The sequence below is a fragment of the Phodopus roborovskii genome, unplaced genomic scaffold, assembly GCF_943737965.1.
Source record: "Phodopus roborovskii unplaced genomic scaffold, PHOROB, whole genome shotgun sequence".
Taxonomy (NCBI): Eukaryota; Metazoa; Chordata; class Mammalia; order Rodentia; family Cricetidae; genus Phodopus; species Phodopus roborovskii.
In genome coordinates, this window is record NW_026126541.1 from 32,381,658 (window position 1) to 32,399,399 (window position 17,742).

The window sequence follows — 17,742 nt, forward strand, 5'->3', positions numbered from 1 at the left end:
TTTTTTCGAGACAGAGTTTCTTTGTTTAACAGTCCTGACTGTCCTGGAACTCACTTTGTAGACCAGGGTGGATTCCAATTCACAGAGGTCTGCCTGTCTCTGCCTCCCAAGTATTGGGATAAAAGGCATGCACCACCACCACTGCCGGGCCTATCTTTTGGTCCTTTGCTTGCCCTCCAGAATGCTCAGTTCTATGGCTCCTCTTGTCTCTATTCTCTATGGAGCCAGTCTTAGCATGCTTTCATGGTCTAGAACACCAAGTAGTAGGAGATATTGCAACTCTTATCACATACAGTCAATTTTCTATTGTATCACATACAGTAGGAAACTCCAGTGCATTAAGAAGAGGGATACAATTGAGAAATGAACAAAAGACAGGCATGATGGTTCACTGAAAAAAAATTCAAATGGTACTTAAAACACTGTCAGCTGAGGGGTGGGTGCTGCAGGCCTTGGCTGCCTCCTGCCTCTCTTGATCTTGAGGTGGATAGAACTTCTTCTATCTTGAAAGCTGGCACCACACACATCAAGTGTGTCATCTTTTGTTCGGTATTATCTGGGATAGCCAACAAAGCATTCTATTCTTGGGGGATCATGCAGTCAGATCCCAGGAAACCCTGAATCATCTCTCCATCTGAAGGTCTTTGCTTAATGATGTCTACCAAGACCCCCCTGCCATTCAAAGTCAGCATCTTTCCTGGATTAGGGACTGCACCTTTTCCCTTTTTTAAAAAAATGAAGTACGTGGGGGGGCGGGTATGTGGATGCGATGAGACACTTGACATGGGTGCTTGGAACTGAACCCCGATCCTCTACAAGAACAGTCCACACTCTCCATCGCTGACCCATCTCTCTAGGATACATCCCTCCCTTTTTTAAATGAGTCTCCTCATGTAACTCAGGCTGGTCTCCAGTTTGGGATCTTCCTGCTGCAGCCAATGCCAGGATCAGGGAAAAGTTCCACTACACGTAGCCTTTAAGGTCCCTTCATTCCTCTGAGCAAGCAAAAATATAAGTGTTCACCACTCAATCTAGTAGAGCCCCTGTGAGAGCTTAATCCAGCGCTGTTGCGGCAGCCACTGGAGGGGGTGCCACCCATCACAGCTACCCAAACAACAGGTAACCTTACCTGCAAAACCTCCCGTCCTGTCCGTCCTGGTCCTGTCTCTACTGCCACCGCCTGCCCACAGCTCTCCACTGAGACTTCCCATAAACCCTTACTCCCACTTGGCCCCCATCGGCCATACTCAACGGCAGAAATATAACACGAAAGACAATCAGGCCACGTGCTCACTGCTTCAACACTCCAGTGACTTTCCATGGCAATCTAATAAAATCCCACCCCATCCCCTTGGCCTACACAGCCCAGGGTGATGCAGGCCCACTACTGTCACCCTGTTCAAGCCACTGCAGACACTGGCCACCTGCCTGCTGTAAGCAGTTTCATCCTGCTTCCCTCCCACCCCCATCTTAAATGCTTTCCCACAGCCTGGAACAACTCATTATCACTGAGAGCTAGCTCCAGCTCATTCTTCTCAGAGAGGCTTTTCTGCCTGGACCACACTATCCTGTAGTGAGGTAGTCCTTCTGTAGCACTGACCACGCCCATTGGTGGGTGGAGCGATGGGCGGAGGTGACCTGAGGAAGGAGGTCGGAGGGGGCCAGGAAGGCTCTCTTTCTGGCGTGACTCGGACAGGAGAGGATCGGGTTGAATTTCCTGGTGTTCATCCGTCTAGGTTGTAAGTTATTTCTCCCTGAATAAACATCTATTCGGCCTATTTGTTTATCCTGATCCTTATTTACCGCAATACTATCCGAACAGCTAGGGCACCATCCATCACACCCATCCCATACCATTCTCTTCATAACACCCCTTCATGAAAATATGTTGACTACCTACTTATTTATCAAATATCTCCACCCCTGAAAAAAGAAAAGAAAAAAAAAAAGAGAGAGATCAATGAGAGACGTGTGTTTCGTGCAAAGCTATGTATCACACGCTTATAACACAGCCTGCTCGATGAATATTCGTTAAATAAACAAAATGAAGAAACCTAAAGAAGGTAAAGAAAGGAGGGGGAAATCTGCAGAGGGCAGCCTCGGCAGGTGAGAATTTGCTTTAGCAAATACTGGTGCTTCATGAACACAGGCCTCGCTACTGACTTAACGTATCACCTGTGTATTTTAGACAGCCCTCCCCACCCCACACACACACACTTACCTTGAGCTCAGAATTAAGGGTTAGTGCAAAAACAGGGAGTAAGTGTGGCAATCAATACCGAAAGTCATGTGTTAGTGCACAATGAACTGACCTGACATTTGGCTGGATGAAGCAATAGCTAAGAATTCTTACTGCCAATAAACATCAGAAAATCTGCTATAACTATAACACTGAATCAATATTTTCTTTTGACAACAAGCCAGCTATTTACAGTCTATTTTAAAAGTCACTTACCCATTCTGTTCTGGAAGGCATGTTCAGTGCTTGTAAACTAAGACCAGATTAGCAATTATGAAGTCGGTCCACAGGCATAAGAGACTAGAGTCAACTTGGTTTGCAATGTAATTTGTTCAGCAAGAGCGATCAATATTAATGTGAATTTTCACAAGGGAGTTAAAAACAGCCCAAGAATTTAATTTTTTTCTTTTTTCCTTTTTGGTCAAGTGAAGAGCAGATAGCTCAGATGGAGGCTGAAATGCAGGAACATCCTTGCATCAGTTTGTGAAAACCACAAAACAGTATCAGACTAATTAAGAACTAATTAGTGCCACCGAGGGCCACAGATTCCCAGTCTACTTCCCTCCCTTCCTGTGTGACTGCATGCCTAGGCTTACAGTCCAGGCTATTTGACCAAGGTAGAACATTTGTCAATGCATGAGTTCACCTTCCCCCAAGCCCACAAACCTGCTCTTTGAGAGATCTGAGTCTCCCTTATCCCAGAGGAATACATAAATAAACAGACCCAGAGAAAAAAAGAGAGAGGGCAATGACAGTACAGCGGGACTGGGTAGAAAACAAAAATGAATGCTGGGAGGGATTAGAAGTGTCTTAGCACACAGACAGTTTACAGGTGGTGTCAAATCTGTGATGCTGGGAAGAAAGCAGAGCTGGTCCAAGGGGCTTTCCACAGTCAAGTCAGCTAATGAGGGGAGCAGAGGTTGCACAAAAAGTCACACATCTTATTTCATGACAGTATATGAAATGTCCAAAATAAGCCAATCTGTGGAGACAAAAATAAGTTAGCGGGTACCCAGAAACTGGGGAAGGGAACAAATGGGGAGCAACCACTAATTCGATGTTTATTTCACAACCCCATTAGTTTATTCTAAATGTGCAGTTTATGCTTTAAATGGGTGAATTATATAGCACATGACTTTTTTCTTAATCTATTAAGAAATTAATCTGGCCGGGTGGGGGGTGGTGGCGCACACCTTTGATCCCAGCACTCAGTTGGCAGAGGCAGGCAGATCTCTGTGAGTTTGAGACCAGCCTGGTCCACAAGAGCTAGTTCCAGGACAGGCTCCAAACCACAGAGAAACCCTGTCTCAAAAAACAAAACAAAAAAGGAAAAAGGAAAGAAATTAATCTGAGGGCCCAGAAAGATAGCTCAGCTGATGTGACATTTAGCTTTCATTGTCACCTTGACAAACCTAAATCACCTGGGAAAACTTTCAATGAAGGATTGTCTACAATAGTTAGCCTTGGAGATATTGTCTCATTCAAGCTAACTGATGTGGAAAGGCCCAGTCCAGTGTGGGCAGAGCCATTCCCTAGGCAGGGAGTCCTGAACTGTGTAACAGTGAAGAGGTGGGGGAAGGGAGTAGGGAGATTAGGCTGAGTGTAAGCAATCCATCATGTGTACATTCATTTTCTCTGTTCTTGGCTGGGGGTCTGATTAAGAAAAAGTCAGACATACACCAGGAGATGATCTCTGCAGTCAGTCAAGGACTAGCTAACACTTACCACAGGCTGGATGGGACAGACTTCAACTAATGGCTGCAAGAGTCTTGCTATTTTGGGTGGGGATTAGTGTAAAAATAGCCTTTTGAATAAATTCCCTGTTCGTTATTGGTTCTTACGCTAGCAGGTACACCCCTGATCAGCAAACAGCTCCTTCCCAGTTTGGGGGGCATTTATGGAAAGAACATTTAAAACACAACTTAGCCACCACTTACTGATTCATTCTGAAAAGTCTCATTGACTGTTGACCATAAGGACAGACACTGTGCCGCGCAGGGACAGACGAAGAAAAGAGTGGACGCAATCCCTGCCCTCAGGCTTTGTTTTCCACAGGCAGGTGTGAACCAGTTAAAATTCTTACTGTGCTTTACATGCTGTGGTAAAATTCACTTGTGACCTTAAGTTCTCTATTTACATGTTTCATGACTTTACACCTCCTTTCCAGGCAAAGTCAGAACGATAGGCTACCATCTCTGTGGATTATAACTGTACTAAAATACTACCCGGAGAATTCCCATGAGGGCAACACACTTGTCAGATGTGGCAGGGAAGCAGACTAGCCCTGAACAAAAGCGACTGAGCCTGTTTACAGCAACAGACAGGTTGGACACCACCATCCAGTGTTTTCTTCCAATTCAGCCTCCCAACCATTTCTCCCTCTTAAGTTTTGTTTGAAAACTTTTTTTTTTTTTTTTGACTCTGGAAGTAAAGTTTGAGAGTGTTTTTATCTGAATGCTTTGAACTACTTAACATCGTTCCCAATTCCGTTTTCAGCTTAAAGTGGTCCTACATCATATTACAGCCATCTTATCCAAATCTCTGATCTTTAAAGCTGAGCTTCCTATCCAGCTTGTTTGAGCTGCTTTTACAGCCATCTGAATGAAACGCTTCCTTCCTTACAAAGTTAAAAAAAAAACTGCAGATAAAAAATGAAATGTTATTTTTAATTTCCATAACCCCACAGAGAAGGTTGACCATGGAAATACACTGTATAAAATGATATAGTGGTGGATACACATCTGTTGGAATCCGAAGGATGTACTGCAGCATGACTGGATCTGAACACGCATCATGGATCCTGGGTGATGGGCATGTCATGGTACAGGTTCATTAACAAGCCCACTATTTTGACAGGGGATTTAGCTGTAATGGAGAAACCTATGCCTGTGAAGAGCCAAAGATATATGAAAATCCCTATGCTATCCTCTCCATACTGGGGCAAACCTCCAACTACCCTTTAATAAAGGAAAAAGTCTATTTTTCTAAAGAAAGAAAAAAAAAAGTAAAGAACCCATTGTCTTTATGTGCTAAATCATGCGCCCTTTTTTGAAAATAACGCGTGCAGGTTACCTCATATTCACAGGGCTACAGTTCAGGTCTGCTGAGTGCTCTCCAAGCCAGTTACTAAAGGAAAGTGTAGAACAGGCCTTCCTACAGTTAGACACAGACCCAGGGGACCCAACTGGGAAAGGGGAATGAATCCAGGCCACTGGGCTCCACACAAGCAGGAGTTGCCTAAGAGAGCCCCAGACAGTAGGGTGGAGCTTGATCTGGGGGAGGGTGGGTATGTGTGTGGATGGAAGTCCAGGGTGCTCCAGAAGGGAGAGCCCAAGAGAGATAACATTCAGGTCCTCACAAAGGCCATGCATGCACAACCCTGTGCTCCACAATGCAACCCTTCATCTGACAGCTGTGCAATAAAGGAGAGGAGCGGAGCTGAGCGGGGCTCGGGGAATGGTGTGGGTAAAACGCTATCCATGGGCACAGGAGCTCAAATGCTATCCATGGACACAGGAGCAGAGCTGAGCGGGGCTTGGGAATGGTGCGGGTAAAACGCTATCCATGAACACAGGTGGGAAGCACTAGCTGAAAACTTAGGAAAAAATTCAATTTACCCTAAAATTCAGAAGTGAAATAATACAGAAAAAGATGCTGGAATTGCTATTTTAAGTCACTGTCTTTGAAGCCCCTCCCCCCCAAATGTTCTTTCCATAAATGCCCCCCAAACTGGGAAGGAGCTGTTTGCTGATCAGGGGTGTACCTGCTAGCGTAAGAACCAATAACGAACAGGGAATTTATTCAAAAGGCTATTTTTACACTAATCCCCACCCAGAATAGGAAGACTCTTGCAGCCATTAGTTGAAGTCTGTCCCATCCAGCCTGTGGTAAGTGTTAGCTAGTCCTTGACTAACTGCAGAGATCATCTCCTGGTGTATGTCCTATCCTGTATGTAGGCCTCAGTTCCTCACAGCTCAGCCTGGTAAACCAATTTCCTTTGAAGTGTCCTTAAAACTCAGCTAATAGTCTCAACAATAATTCTCTTTACTCACATTTGGCATTTTAAGGAGCCAAAAGAAGATAACTGAGATTCAAGGCCAAAAAAAAAAAAAAAAAAAGTCCATTTCATTTTACCAAGTGAGAGGTCATGAAAAGACGGGATAGCAAGAGTTTATTTCCAGGCCTCTAGGGAGCCAGGCAGGCAGATTTTACTACACCAGCACCATGCCTGTTCCTTTTGTAGGTTACTAAGTCACTTCCAACTCTGTCCTCACACATCTCTGTATAAAGAAACTCTAAGCCATTAAGAATTCCAAGCTGGGCTGGAAGGATGGCTCAGTGATTAAGAGGAAGGGTCAGAGTTTAGTTCTCCACCAGGCAGCTCACAACTGCCTGTGACTATACCTCCCAGGGGGTAGGGAGGGACCTGTTGCTTTCAGACCTCCATGGGTTTCTGCACTCCAACTGCACCCCCCATCCATAAGTGTGTGGATACATATATATTCATATATGTATATGTACACATATATAATTAAAAATAAATCTTCAAGAATTCCATGCTGTATTAGGTGAAAAGGCTGTGTATAAGCATTATACTCATGTATATAATACGGGTCAGAAATTTTTACGGGCACCAAGTTTTATTGTAATGATGCGTGAGAACTTCAGGCTGGACTCAAAGAACACTGATCTTTCACTGAAGGAAGGTGTGTGTGTGTGTGTGTGTGTGTGTGTGTGTGTGTGTGTAAGTCAGAGGCTGGTGTGTGTGCGTGTGTGTGTGTGTGTGTGTAAGTCAGAGGCTGGTGTGTGTGTGTGTGTGTGTGTGTAAGCCAGAGGCTGGTGTGTGTGTGTGTGTGTGTGTGTGTGTAAGCCAGAGGCTGGTGTGTGTGTGTGTGTAGGCTGGTGTGTGTGTAAGCCAGAGGCTGGTGTGTGTGTGTGTGTGTAAGCCAGAGGCTGGTGTGTGTGTGTGTGTGTGTAAGCCAGAGGCTGGTGTGTGTGCGTGTGTGTGTAAGCCAGAGGCTGGTGTGTGTGTGTGTAAGCCAGAGGCTGGTGTGTGTGTGTGTGTGTGTAAGTCAGAGGCTGGTGTGTGTGTGTGTGTGTGTGTGTAGGCTGGTGTGTGAGTAAGCCAGAGGCTGGTGGTGTGTGTGTGTGTGTGTGTGTGTGTGTGTGTGTGTAAGCCAGAGGCTGGTGTGTGTGTGTGTGTGTGTAAGCCAGAGGCTGGTGTGTGTGTGTGTGTGTGTGTGTGTGTGTGTGTGTGTGTAGGCTGGTGTGTGTGTAAGCCAGAGGCTGGTGTGTGTGTGTGTAGGCTGGTGTGTGTGTGTGTGTGTGTGTGTGTGTAAGCCAGAGGCTGGTGTCAGGTATCTTCCTCTGTCACTCCATTTTATTTTTGCAAGATTTATTTTTACATATACAAATGTTTTTGCCTGTATATAGGTATGTGAACCATCTGAGTGTTCTACATGTATGGGTGTTTTGCTTACAGAATGTATGTATGTACACCATATATATGCCTAGTGCCTGCAGAGGTCGGAAGTGGGTGTTACATCCTCTGGTAGTGAAGTACAGAGGGTTGTGAGACAGCATGTGGGTACCGGAAACTGAACTGTCATCTTCTGTAAGACCAGCAAGTACTCCTAACCACTGCACCATCTCTCCGGGCCCTCTGCTTCATTTTCTTTTCCTTTGAGAGAGAGGGAGGGTCTCTTACTGAACTTGAAACTTGCTATTTTAGCAAGGCTGGTTGACCAGGAAGCTCCAGTGATCTACCCATCTCTGCTCTCTCCACTGCGTTACAAACGCACACAACCGCATAGGTGCTGAGGATCTGAACACAGGTCGTCATGCTTACCCAGCAAGTACTTTACCCAGTGTGCCATCTCCCTGGCCCCCTAGTGATAACTATTTAGTATTTAAAAGTGTGTGTGTGTGTGTGTGTGTGTGTGTGTGCGCGCGCGTGCGCGCGCGCATGCAAGCACATGCATGCCACAGGTCATGTGTGGAGTCAGAGGACATTAATCAATTCTCTCCTTCCACTATGGGTTCTAGAACTCAGGTCATCGGGTTTGCATGACAAGCCATTTTAACCATTAAGCCATCTCACCAGACTACTATCTACCAGTTGCCTGCCTGAACTAAGTGTTATTTCAAATGAATCTCTAACAAGGTATGTGTTTGCTAGTAGCAAGCTACCTAAGAGGTGGCCTGGCTTTCATGTGCTGCCTAAAAGCTTCAAGACTTTGTCTGGTTACTGTCTCTCCTCCCTCTAGATGCAGTAATTTAATTCTACTCCCATCTTCATTTCCCTGATGCTCATACCCTGACCTGGTTCAGAAGCCATCAGTTGCAGAGCGGATGCCTCACAGTCAGTTCTGTGATGGAGACCATTGAAGTTTCACAGAGCTGAACTGGCTGCCAGGGAACCTGTCTCCTCCAGGAGGCAGAGCGAGCCTCCAGGCCAAGCATGCCCCCCACCTGGTCCCCAGTAAATGAGCACAACTCAACCTGTCACAAACATTCCCCTTCCCTTTGCTTGATGATTCAAGATGCCAAGAGGATCCTGGGGTTTGTCAGCTCCTAAGGCAAAACAGGAAATCGGGCTGGGGGTCCTCCTTGACCCTGGTCCCTTTCCTGCTCACCTGTGGCTCCTCTCTTTAACTGCCGCCACCCCTTGAACATACCCTGCCACCGCCCCTTGAACATAGCCTTCCAGAACTTCCCTGGTCCTATGAAGAGTTAAGTTTGGAAACTATTCTGCATATATACTGTGAGCATTAAATCCAATGAAAACTAAAAAGTACTATGTTTGTGCCTTTAAAAAAAATATTGGTTCTAAAACTGACAGAAAACAATATTCTTCCAAAAGAAATCAGATGTCAGACTGTATTCTCTAGGCTACTTATATGTAGGTTGATTATCCCACAACTCTAGAAGAAGCAGAGCCTCACCTCCCAGCACACAATGTAAACTGTAGCCTCAGTAGCTGGGGGATAAATGCATTAGTGTACCTTCTATGCCCTTCATTCTTTGGGATGTAATCCCATTACCATACATTAGAGGCATTGGTACCTTTTCCTTTGTTAATTCGATGATCTATAGTGACAGAAATACAGAAACACCTGCTTCTTGGAGGCACACTTACCTTATCCTTTATACCAAGACTCATGGGAAGGCACCCCCCCCTGGGACCCTTTCATTTTTTGAGAGGAAACAAGAAGCCCAGAGTACCTGAGCAACTTGTCTAAAGTTGCACAGCTTTTAAACGGGGCTGAGTAATGTTACCCAGGTGACTCATGAAGACTGGATTAAGATGGTTCACAGTGCAAGTTTGGTTTCATGAGCCACAGCAGACCCTAGAGATATGCTGTGACTCAGTGTGCACAGTAGCTCCCCCATACTCAGTTTCCTTTGCTGGGATTTCATTTACCTGAGATCAAGAATGGTCCAGAAGTACTAAATGAAGAATTGCAAAAATAAATAACCCATAAATTTGAAATAACTTTGTTATAAACATGCTGTATAATTACCCCAGTTATTAGCTGTTACTAATATCTTACTATACATAACTGGCAAACCTAACTTTGTCACAGGTATGTAGCTACAGGACAGCATAGTGTGCGTTTATGTGTGCATATGTATGTGTCTATGAAGGAGCATGTGTAAATGTGTGTATGTGTATACCTATGTGATTGTGTTTATGTGTCTGTATGTGTGTAAGTGTATCATCTCAGAGTATGTCTGTGAATGTGTACATGTGTTGTGTATCTGGATCTGTGTATGAATTAGTTTATGGGTATATGAGTCTCTTTCAGTATATTGGTTGGTTATGAGTGTGTATGTGTTTATTTGCTTATACATGTGTATGCATTTGTGCCTATATGTGTATGCATGTGTATATGTACATATGTATGTCTCTACATGTGTATCTATATATGTGCTTGCATGTCTATTTGTTTGTATGTATATTTGTATGTGCTTGTGTGCCTTGTCTGTATGTATGTGTGGTATAGTGCTGTCTTCATTCAAGCACTCACCTGGGTTTTAAAACTTATGCCCCACAGATATGGGGCAGTTCTTGTTTAACTGCCAGAAACTTCAGAACTCAAACACTAGCAGGTTTCTTAAGTACCCCTGCATTCCAAACCACCGTCAACTTTTTATGATTTGTTTTTTAATTTATTGAATGAGGGGTGTGTGTGTGTGTGTGTGTGTGTGTGTAAAAATGCCACATGTGTAGACACCATAGACACCACTGGATCTTCTGGAGCTGGAGCTACAGGTAGTGGTGATCAACCGACCTTGAGTCCTCTGGAAGAGCAGCAAGTGCTGTTCAAACCCCACTATCAACTCTTTGAAGACAGAAATGCATTATTCCTCGTGGCAGTCCTGGGCCACCTGTGGCTACCAAATTTCCTCACTGTATTTCAGTTAAACGGTTTTAAAGCGCACGTGGCTCAAGGTCTCCCCAGTTGACAGTGAGCGCTCACCTTCTTGGTTCTCTGGAGCTGAGTGAGAGCACTGAACTCTGAAGGCACATGGACTTCAATCAATTTGGCCTGTCAATTAGCTCCTACCTCAGCTGTCACGCACATTACAAAGACTTACTATCCCTACCTCACAGTGACTCACACGGCCCCTGGAAGGCATGCAGCACACGGGAGAACATGGCTCCTGTGTTCCCTCTCTCTATTCAACTGTAAAATCTAGAATTTGCCTTCTCAGACACTTTCCCCTAAGGGATGTAGTCCGTGCTAGAGGAAGAGCTGCCCAGTCCAAGGAAACAAGGACTCTGAGTTCCCACCCAGGAGGACCCCATAATGGATGGAGATGATACATGATCAGTCTCACTTCTGCCCAATGTTTGACGATTACAACTCTTGATATTGGTGAACACCAAGTCAAAGCTGTTTACACTTTGCTTCTAGAAGCATCTTGGGAAGCAACCAAAGACAAAGCAACCAAGGCATGGAAACCCAGCCCCTAGGTACCTGAAGCAGCAGAGCTGGGGGTACTGGCAGGTGGAGGCTGGGCAGAACCGCTGGTCTCGGCCATCAGGCATGGGTTGCTGGCATTATTCTCTCTCTTGACAAGCAACTCGGCTGCACTGGGCAGCGGGATGGGGTGGCTGATGCCCAGTTCCTCTTCCTGGGCCTGTTGTCTTCTCAGGGCCACCTACAAGCACAGGGCAGTGAGTCACCCTCCAGCATACTCAGCTGTGAATTTCTGCTGAACTACTGTGATATGATCAGCTCTCATTTCTGCCTTCTCCAGTCACCTGACTCCCTAGCTGTGCTGGCACAAGCTGCAGTCACTGGAAAGGAGGGACCCCAAGTGAGAATATGTCTCAGGAAGACAGGGCTATAGGTCAGCCTGCAGGGTATTTCCTCAATTAGTGATTGATGTGGGAAGGCCCAGTCCATCGTAAGTGGGGCCAGTCCTGGGTAGATGGTCCTGGGTTCTGAAAGAAAGCAGGCTGAGCAAGCCGGTAAGCAGAATCCCTCCATGGCCTCTGTGTCAGCTCTTGCCTCCAGATTCCTGCCCTGTTTGAGTTCCTGTCCTGGCTTTGTGGAAGTGTGAGCCAAATAAACCCTTTCTTCCCAAAATTGCTTTTTGGTTGTGGTTATTTCACTGCAGCCATATATACCCTAAGACACTCGGTAAGTAAAATATGCCCAGCTGGACAAGCTGTAGAATGGACTCAATACCAAGAAAAAGCTCCAATGGGTTAGAAAGGAGAATTAGACCATTCCACTCCTTCACCCAACATGTAGAGAAAAGGTCCTTGTACTGGGAATATTAGGCAGTGAGGTCAGCTTAGACCCACGTTCCTCTCCACTTAGAAGAAAATGGAAGGAAGCAGACAAGCATGCAACATCAAGACAGAACATGCTAGACACTGAGAGACATACACAGCAAGCTTACAGGAAAAAAAAAATCCCAATCAAAATATCTTTAAAATGTGGGTAAGTGCTGTGGCATATGCCAGTCACCCCAGCATTCAGAAGGATGAAGCGGGAAGAGAGAGTTTGAGGCAAGCCTGGGCTACACAGCAAGACCCCCCACCTCGAAAAAGAAAAAATAAAATGCCTTTAAAGTATAAGCATCTGACGAGGAGAGTTTGTAAAGCCAGGGGAAGAGCAGAACAATCTGAAACAAGAAGAGTGGTCAGGAAAGGCAGGGACAGCTCAGGTACCCCAGAAAGAAGAGCCCTGTTTCCCAAGGCAGGGTGGAGCTGGGGAGAAAGAGACTGGAACCTGGTGCTTGGAGGCCCTGGAGTAGATGATTCCAGCAGGAAGGTGAACCACAACTGGAGAAAGAACCCAACATGCATTTACTAAACTCCATATGGTCCGTAATTACTCAACTTGTCTTTTAAATAACATTTGTTGACGTTGGATCCCAAAAGGGCTTAAAGAAAACGAAGCATTTTGTTTACTATGTGTAACAAAAACAAAAGACTTTCTCTGGAAACTGACCATTGATGATGTAACAGGAGAAGGTACCAATACCTCAGAGGCCTAAAGCCAAGAGCAAAGGTAAAATCAAGATGCTAACTCAAAAGCACAATTCCATGAGCTGGGAAAGTACTTGGTGGTACTAGGCTCACTATACCAAACTTAAGAAAAAACAAAACTGGTAAGCAGACCAGAGACTTGGCTCAGCAGGTAGATGTACTTGCAGTAAATCTGCAGTCCCAAAATCAAGAGAAGAAGGACCCAACTACACAAAATTGTCCCCTGCCTTCCACACCTGCACCCCAAGCCCCATTTCTGCAATTCACAACTATAATCACTGTATTTTTAAAACTACTGTCCAAACTTAAGTGATTAACGTGGAAGTTTTGCTCATAACCAAAGGTACCTTTAACTTTGAATGGGAGACTTTAAATAAGCAGGTATTTAAGATTGATTGTCGTGGGGTCTTTTTTTTTTTTTTTTTTTTTTTTTTGCTTTTTACATTAGTCAAGAGGCTTAGAAACAGAACAGCAATGACTTGGACAAGAAGTCGCAGCCATTGCACCCTCTGAAGTGTATCCAGAGACACCTACACAAACCCCATGCCCTGGCATACCCCAAATGCACAACTTGGATATGCCATGAATCCATACCTTTTTCAAAAACCTTCTGTTAGGAAATGCTCATTCAAACAGGGAAGGAGGTAGCAACTGATTAAAGATGTGATTGTTTTCAACTTATGTTTAGTATCTATTTCAAATTATTTAAAGTGAGTAAAACTTGTAAATATTATCTAGATTTTTAAGAATTTGTCTTGCATAGCACCCTATTCCCAGTGTGGAAAGTCCTAATACCCCATTCTGTAAGAAATTTTGAATTGCTTTTTTGTTTTTAAGTCAGTTTTTAAGAACCTCAAAATTAGCCCCCCAATCAAGGTTATTCAAAATTAATGTCTCCACTAGAATAAATATTTTATTCCTTGGAGGAAACTCCTTCCAACTATAATCTTCACAATGAACACATAATCCAACCATTTTCGACTACAAGTATAATTTAGTAGTTGTTTTATAATCTCATTGTGATGCTTTTCAATGTAAGATGAAGCATGTTCTTTTAATTCATTACAGTCTAAGCTAAAATGTCATTTAAGGAACTAAAAGCCCGGAGTTGGTGGCCCACACCTTTAATCCCAGCACTTGGGAGGCAGAGGCAGAGGCAGGTGGATCTCTGTGAGTTCGAGGCCAGCCTGGTCTACAGAGGAAGTTCTAGGACAGGCCTCAAAGCAATACAGGGAAACCCTGTCCAAAAAAAGAAAGAAAGAAAGAAAGAAAGAAAGAAAGAAAGAAAGAAAGAAAGAAAGAAAGAAAGAAAGAAGCCAAAAACTATTTTTTAACTTCACAACGAGAAGCCACAGTATATATAATTTAAGACTTATTTTTAAAGATATGATGCCTATAGGGGTATATAATCTTTAGGGTTTGTGCATCCCTGTTCAACCTTCTCATCTGCATCACTTTCAAAAGATGTTCTTAACCTAAAGTAGTTAGTCTTTAGCAAACATTTCTTTGGTATCTTTTAATTTTAAATAACCTGCTTTAAGATGAAACAACACTGGGGGGAAAAGAATGTATATTATTGCCTTCTAAAAATCCTTTAGGATACCGACCGACATTTAACTATTTCCGTTATGATGCTAAATTACTAGCCTGCTGTTCAAGTCATTAAAAAAAAAAAGAAAAGAAAAGAAAAGAAAGAAAAGAACGATCAAACCGGCATCTTCCCCAGCACCTGTATTTTTTTTTTTTTCATTTTTAAGCATGACTAAAACATTTTCAAAGTAATCTAAACTGATATAACTTGGATCGGAACTACAAGTCTGCAAATGCTAGTAGCATTTTCAGACCGCTCAAAATGGCTGAAGCGCTGCTTGCCCGGGTCCGCGGGGCGAACCCGGAAAGTGCGCCAATAGAGGCGCGAACACGCTGCGCTCGCGCCCATCCCAAGGACTTTTCCAGAAAGCCCCGGGAGCAGCACATTCCCGCGCCGCCAGGGTGAAAACTGGTCCAGGCGCATCCCTTCCGCCTACTTCGGCAGCCTCTTGGGGACTCCAAGCCAGGGACCCCGGAAGAGCAAATCCTGCAACTCTCCTTGTAGCGTGGGGTTCGGGGCTGTGGGGAATCTTCCCAGAGGGCAGAACCCAACTTCCAGCTTGGAACCGAAGTTCGAATCCCGCAGCCCTCCCAGTGGAGCAAACCCCGCCAGTTTGCTAGCCGCGTCCGCATCTCAGAAAGTCCGTACGACGCCCCAACATCCCTAGACAGATGGCGCAGTCTCGGGGTCTTCCGAGTCAGGAAACCTCGCGACTCTGCTCACAGAGCACCCTTAGAAACTCCGGTGCACAAGTGCGAGGCGAACCCCGAAACTCAGCAGGAGAGGGGGGGGGTCAGGTTGCAGAGAACTCTGAGCAGAGTTCCACTCGGGTCCCCAGGGCGAGCGTGCGTGTCTGCGGGCCCGAACCCGGCATCGCCTCCGGGAGCCCCGGGAATCCACGAGATTCAAGCAGAAAGAACACACACACACATATACAAAGATTTTTTGGGTCAGTAGGGTCCCCGACCCTCCACCACCCTGCCCCCAGCGTCTGGAAGTCGTGGCCCGCCCCTAACACGTGTCCGTCGGTGGCCTCCCGCGACTTCGCTGGGAACGCGGAGAGCTGCGCCCCTGTTCCCGGGACCCCGCACTCACCTGCGCGGCCATCACGCGCTGTCGCTCGGCAATCAGGCTACACTTCTTGCACTGGCAGTCCCGCCACATACAGAAGCGCTTGTGGCCCTTGAGCGGCGACGCGTAGCCGTGGTTCCTGCAGCGAGCGCACTTGGGCAGCCTCGGGGACTTCTTGCTTCCAGAGCCCAGGCCCGACGGCCCGGAGCCCGAGGCGCCTCCGCCGCTCCCCGCGCCGGAGCCCCCGGCCGCTCCTGCCATCGCCCCGGCCGCTTTGCTGTAGCCGCCGGCCTTGCCCTGCGGCGGAGCCCCCGGAGCGTGCGGGGCCTCGGTCGGTGTAGAAGGCTTGCTGAATGAGTCGTCGTTAGGCATCGAGCTTCGTCTCCTGCTCGCGGATCCACCCAACAAGACGCTTAGCTCCCTAGAAGGAGTCCAGGAGGCGGGTGCAGCGCAGACCGACGTGCAGTCCAAATGAAAAGCTCGAGAAGTGGGTGGGGGGTTGTACCTTTTTTTTTCTCTTTTGGCGCGCCTCGCGCAGGACTTTTGGATACTTTTCCGAACCTTCCGAGGATTGCGTGGGCGGGAGAGGGCGCTACGCGGCGTGGCCACGCCCACTGTCCCCCCAACTCCATCCACTGTGCTTCTGTGTGCAAGCTTGCAGCAGCTGTTCGCAAGAGCGTTACTGCAAAAATCGCTACAAATCACAGCCGTGTGCACAGCACCAGCACGAGCTCCCTCTGAGCTCCTTGCTCCGAGGAATTGAGCCGAGCGGCGCCCATTGCTGGAGGAGGTGCAGACCACCCTGTGTGGTCGACTTTGCTCACCGCTAGCCCCAGGGAGGCCCAGTGGAAAAGGGAGACTGGCAGCCGTTTTCTCCCCTCACCCCACCCCCACCCTCCAGTAAGAGTGAGACGCGGGATTGAAAGTCCAAGAAAAGCCAATTCTATGTTTATGTCAAATAAAGATCCTCAGTGCACCGGGCTCAAGCGCCCCAAAAGTTAAAGGCCGAGTTTTCTGCCTCCCATCTGTCTCCTACACCCCTGTTTATTTGCTTGCAGGATTCCTACCACCTGGCTCCAGTAGATAAATGTCACCCCAGCTCATTTAACTCTAGCCTTCATTGCTTCCCGCCGTAGGTGGAGATAGCTTCTACCTTTGAAGCAACTTCATTTTAGAATTTCACAGACATGAGGATTTCGGGCATTTAAAAACTGAATTTGGCCAAAAGGAATTTGGCCTGGCATGGTGGCTCAGGCCTGTCATCTCAGCACCTGGAAGGCTGAAGCAGAAAAACCACCAAGAGCTCAAGGCCAGTGGAGACCATGTAATGAGCTCCTGGTTACTTAGAGTTATAGAGACTCTGTCTTTAAATAAATAGATAAATAAATGAAAAAATGCAAACTGAATCTGGGGCCACATAGCGTGACCCGAATTTATAATGTCCACACCCTGGCAGAAGCTAAAGGATCCCTAAGTTTGAAATTAGCCTGGGAAGTAAAAAGATCCTGCATCCGAAATTAAAAGAAAAGAAAACTGAATCTGAGAAAGGGATCATGCAAATGGAGACATTACTCAAATTCATTCCATGCTTAGATCTGCTAGTTTGTGGGTTGGTGGGGGGGAGGTCGAGACAGCGTTTCTCCATGCAGTTCTGGCTGCCTTGGGACTTGTCCTGTAGACCAAGCTGACCTCAAAGATTCACCTGCTGGGATTAAAGGCATGTACCACCTACCACCACTACTCTGCTTAATTAAGATCTGCTATTTTACTGTATGGGAATGTGCCTCCCCCCCCCAAAAAAAATGAAACTCTGAAGCTCCATCATTTTGGAGCCTTTTCTAGGTTCCCTGACGGCTCTCTTGCACGGCAAACCTGCCCCCATAAGGTCTGCTCATCAGTTCTCCAGTCTTGTGACTCTGGAAGCCAGCACACCACCACCTTCAGTCTGAATCTCTAGCCTAACATGATGGCTAGTATCTGTTATCTCAGCAACAGGAGGGTGGGGCTGAGATGGGAGAAGTGTGAGTTCCAGTCCAGACAGAGGTAAATACAAAATGAAATCCAGTACACACTCCCTCCCTCCAACTCCCTCAAAACTCTGAGTCCCTACAGGAACCTCCATTTCTTTAGTCTTCCAGGGTATTTCATGCACACGGCACCCCAAGAGCCTAACAATAGCTGGTTACTGCTTTCTGTGTGTGTGGGAGGGGGGACCACAGAAGTTGAAGACCTTGGTTTTTGCATTTCTTTCTTAGCCTTTGACACCCTCCAGCTGGGAGCTCTCCACCGACCCTGTACAGGTGTCTGTTCAGTCTCATTTCTAGGCTTGCA

General features: G+C 46.2%; 1 protein-coding gene across 1 annotated transcript in view; it reads right to left on the reverse strand.

The window, feature by feature from the left end:
• Dmrt1 (doublesex and mab-3 related transcription factor 1) overlaps positions 1–15,986 on the reverse strand; it is a 99,262-nt gene extending 83,276 nt beyond the window's left edge. The window contains exons 1-2 of the mRNA XM_051200114.1: positions 15,436–15,986; positions 11,224–11,407 (exon numbers count right to left, since the gene is read on the reverse strand). Coding sequence (XP_051056071.1) covers positions 11,224–11,407; positions 15,436–15,783 — 532 coding nt within the window. The 5' untranslated portion in view covers positions 15,784–15,986. The remainder of the gene's footprint in view (positions 1–11,223; positions 11,408–15,435) is intronic.
• Positions 15,987–17,742: the final 1,756 nt, after the last annotated feature.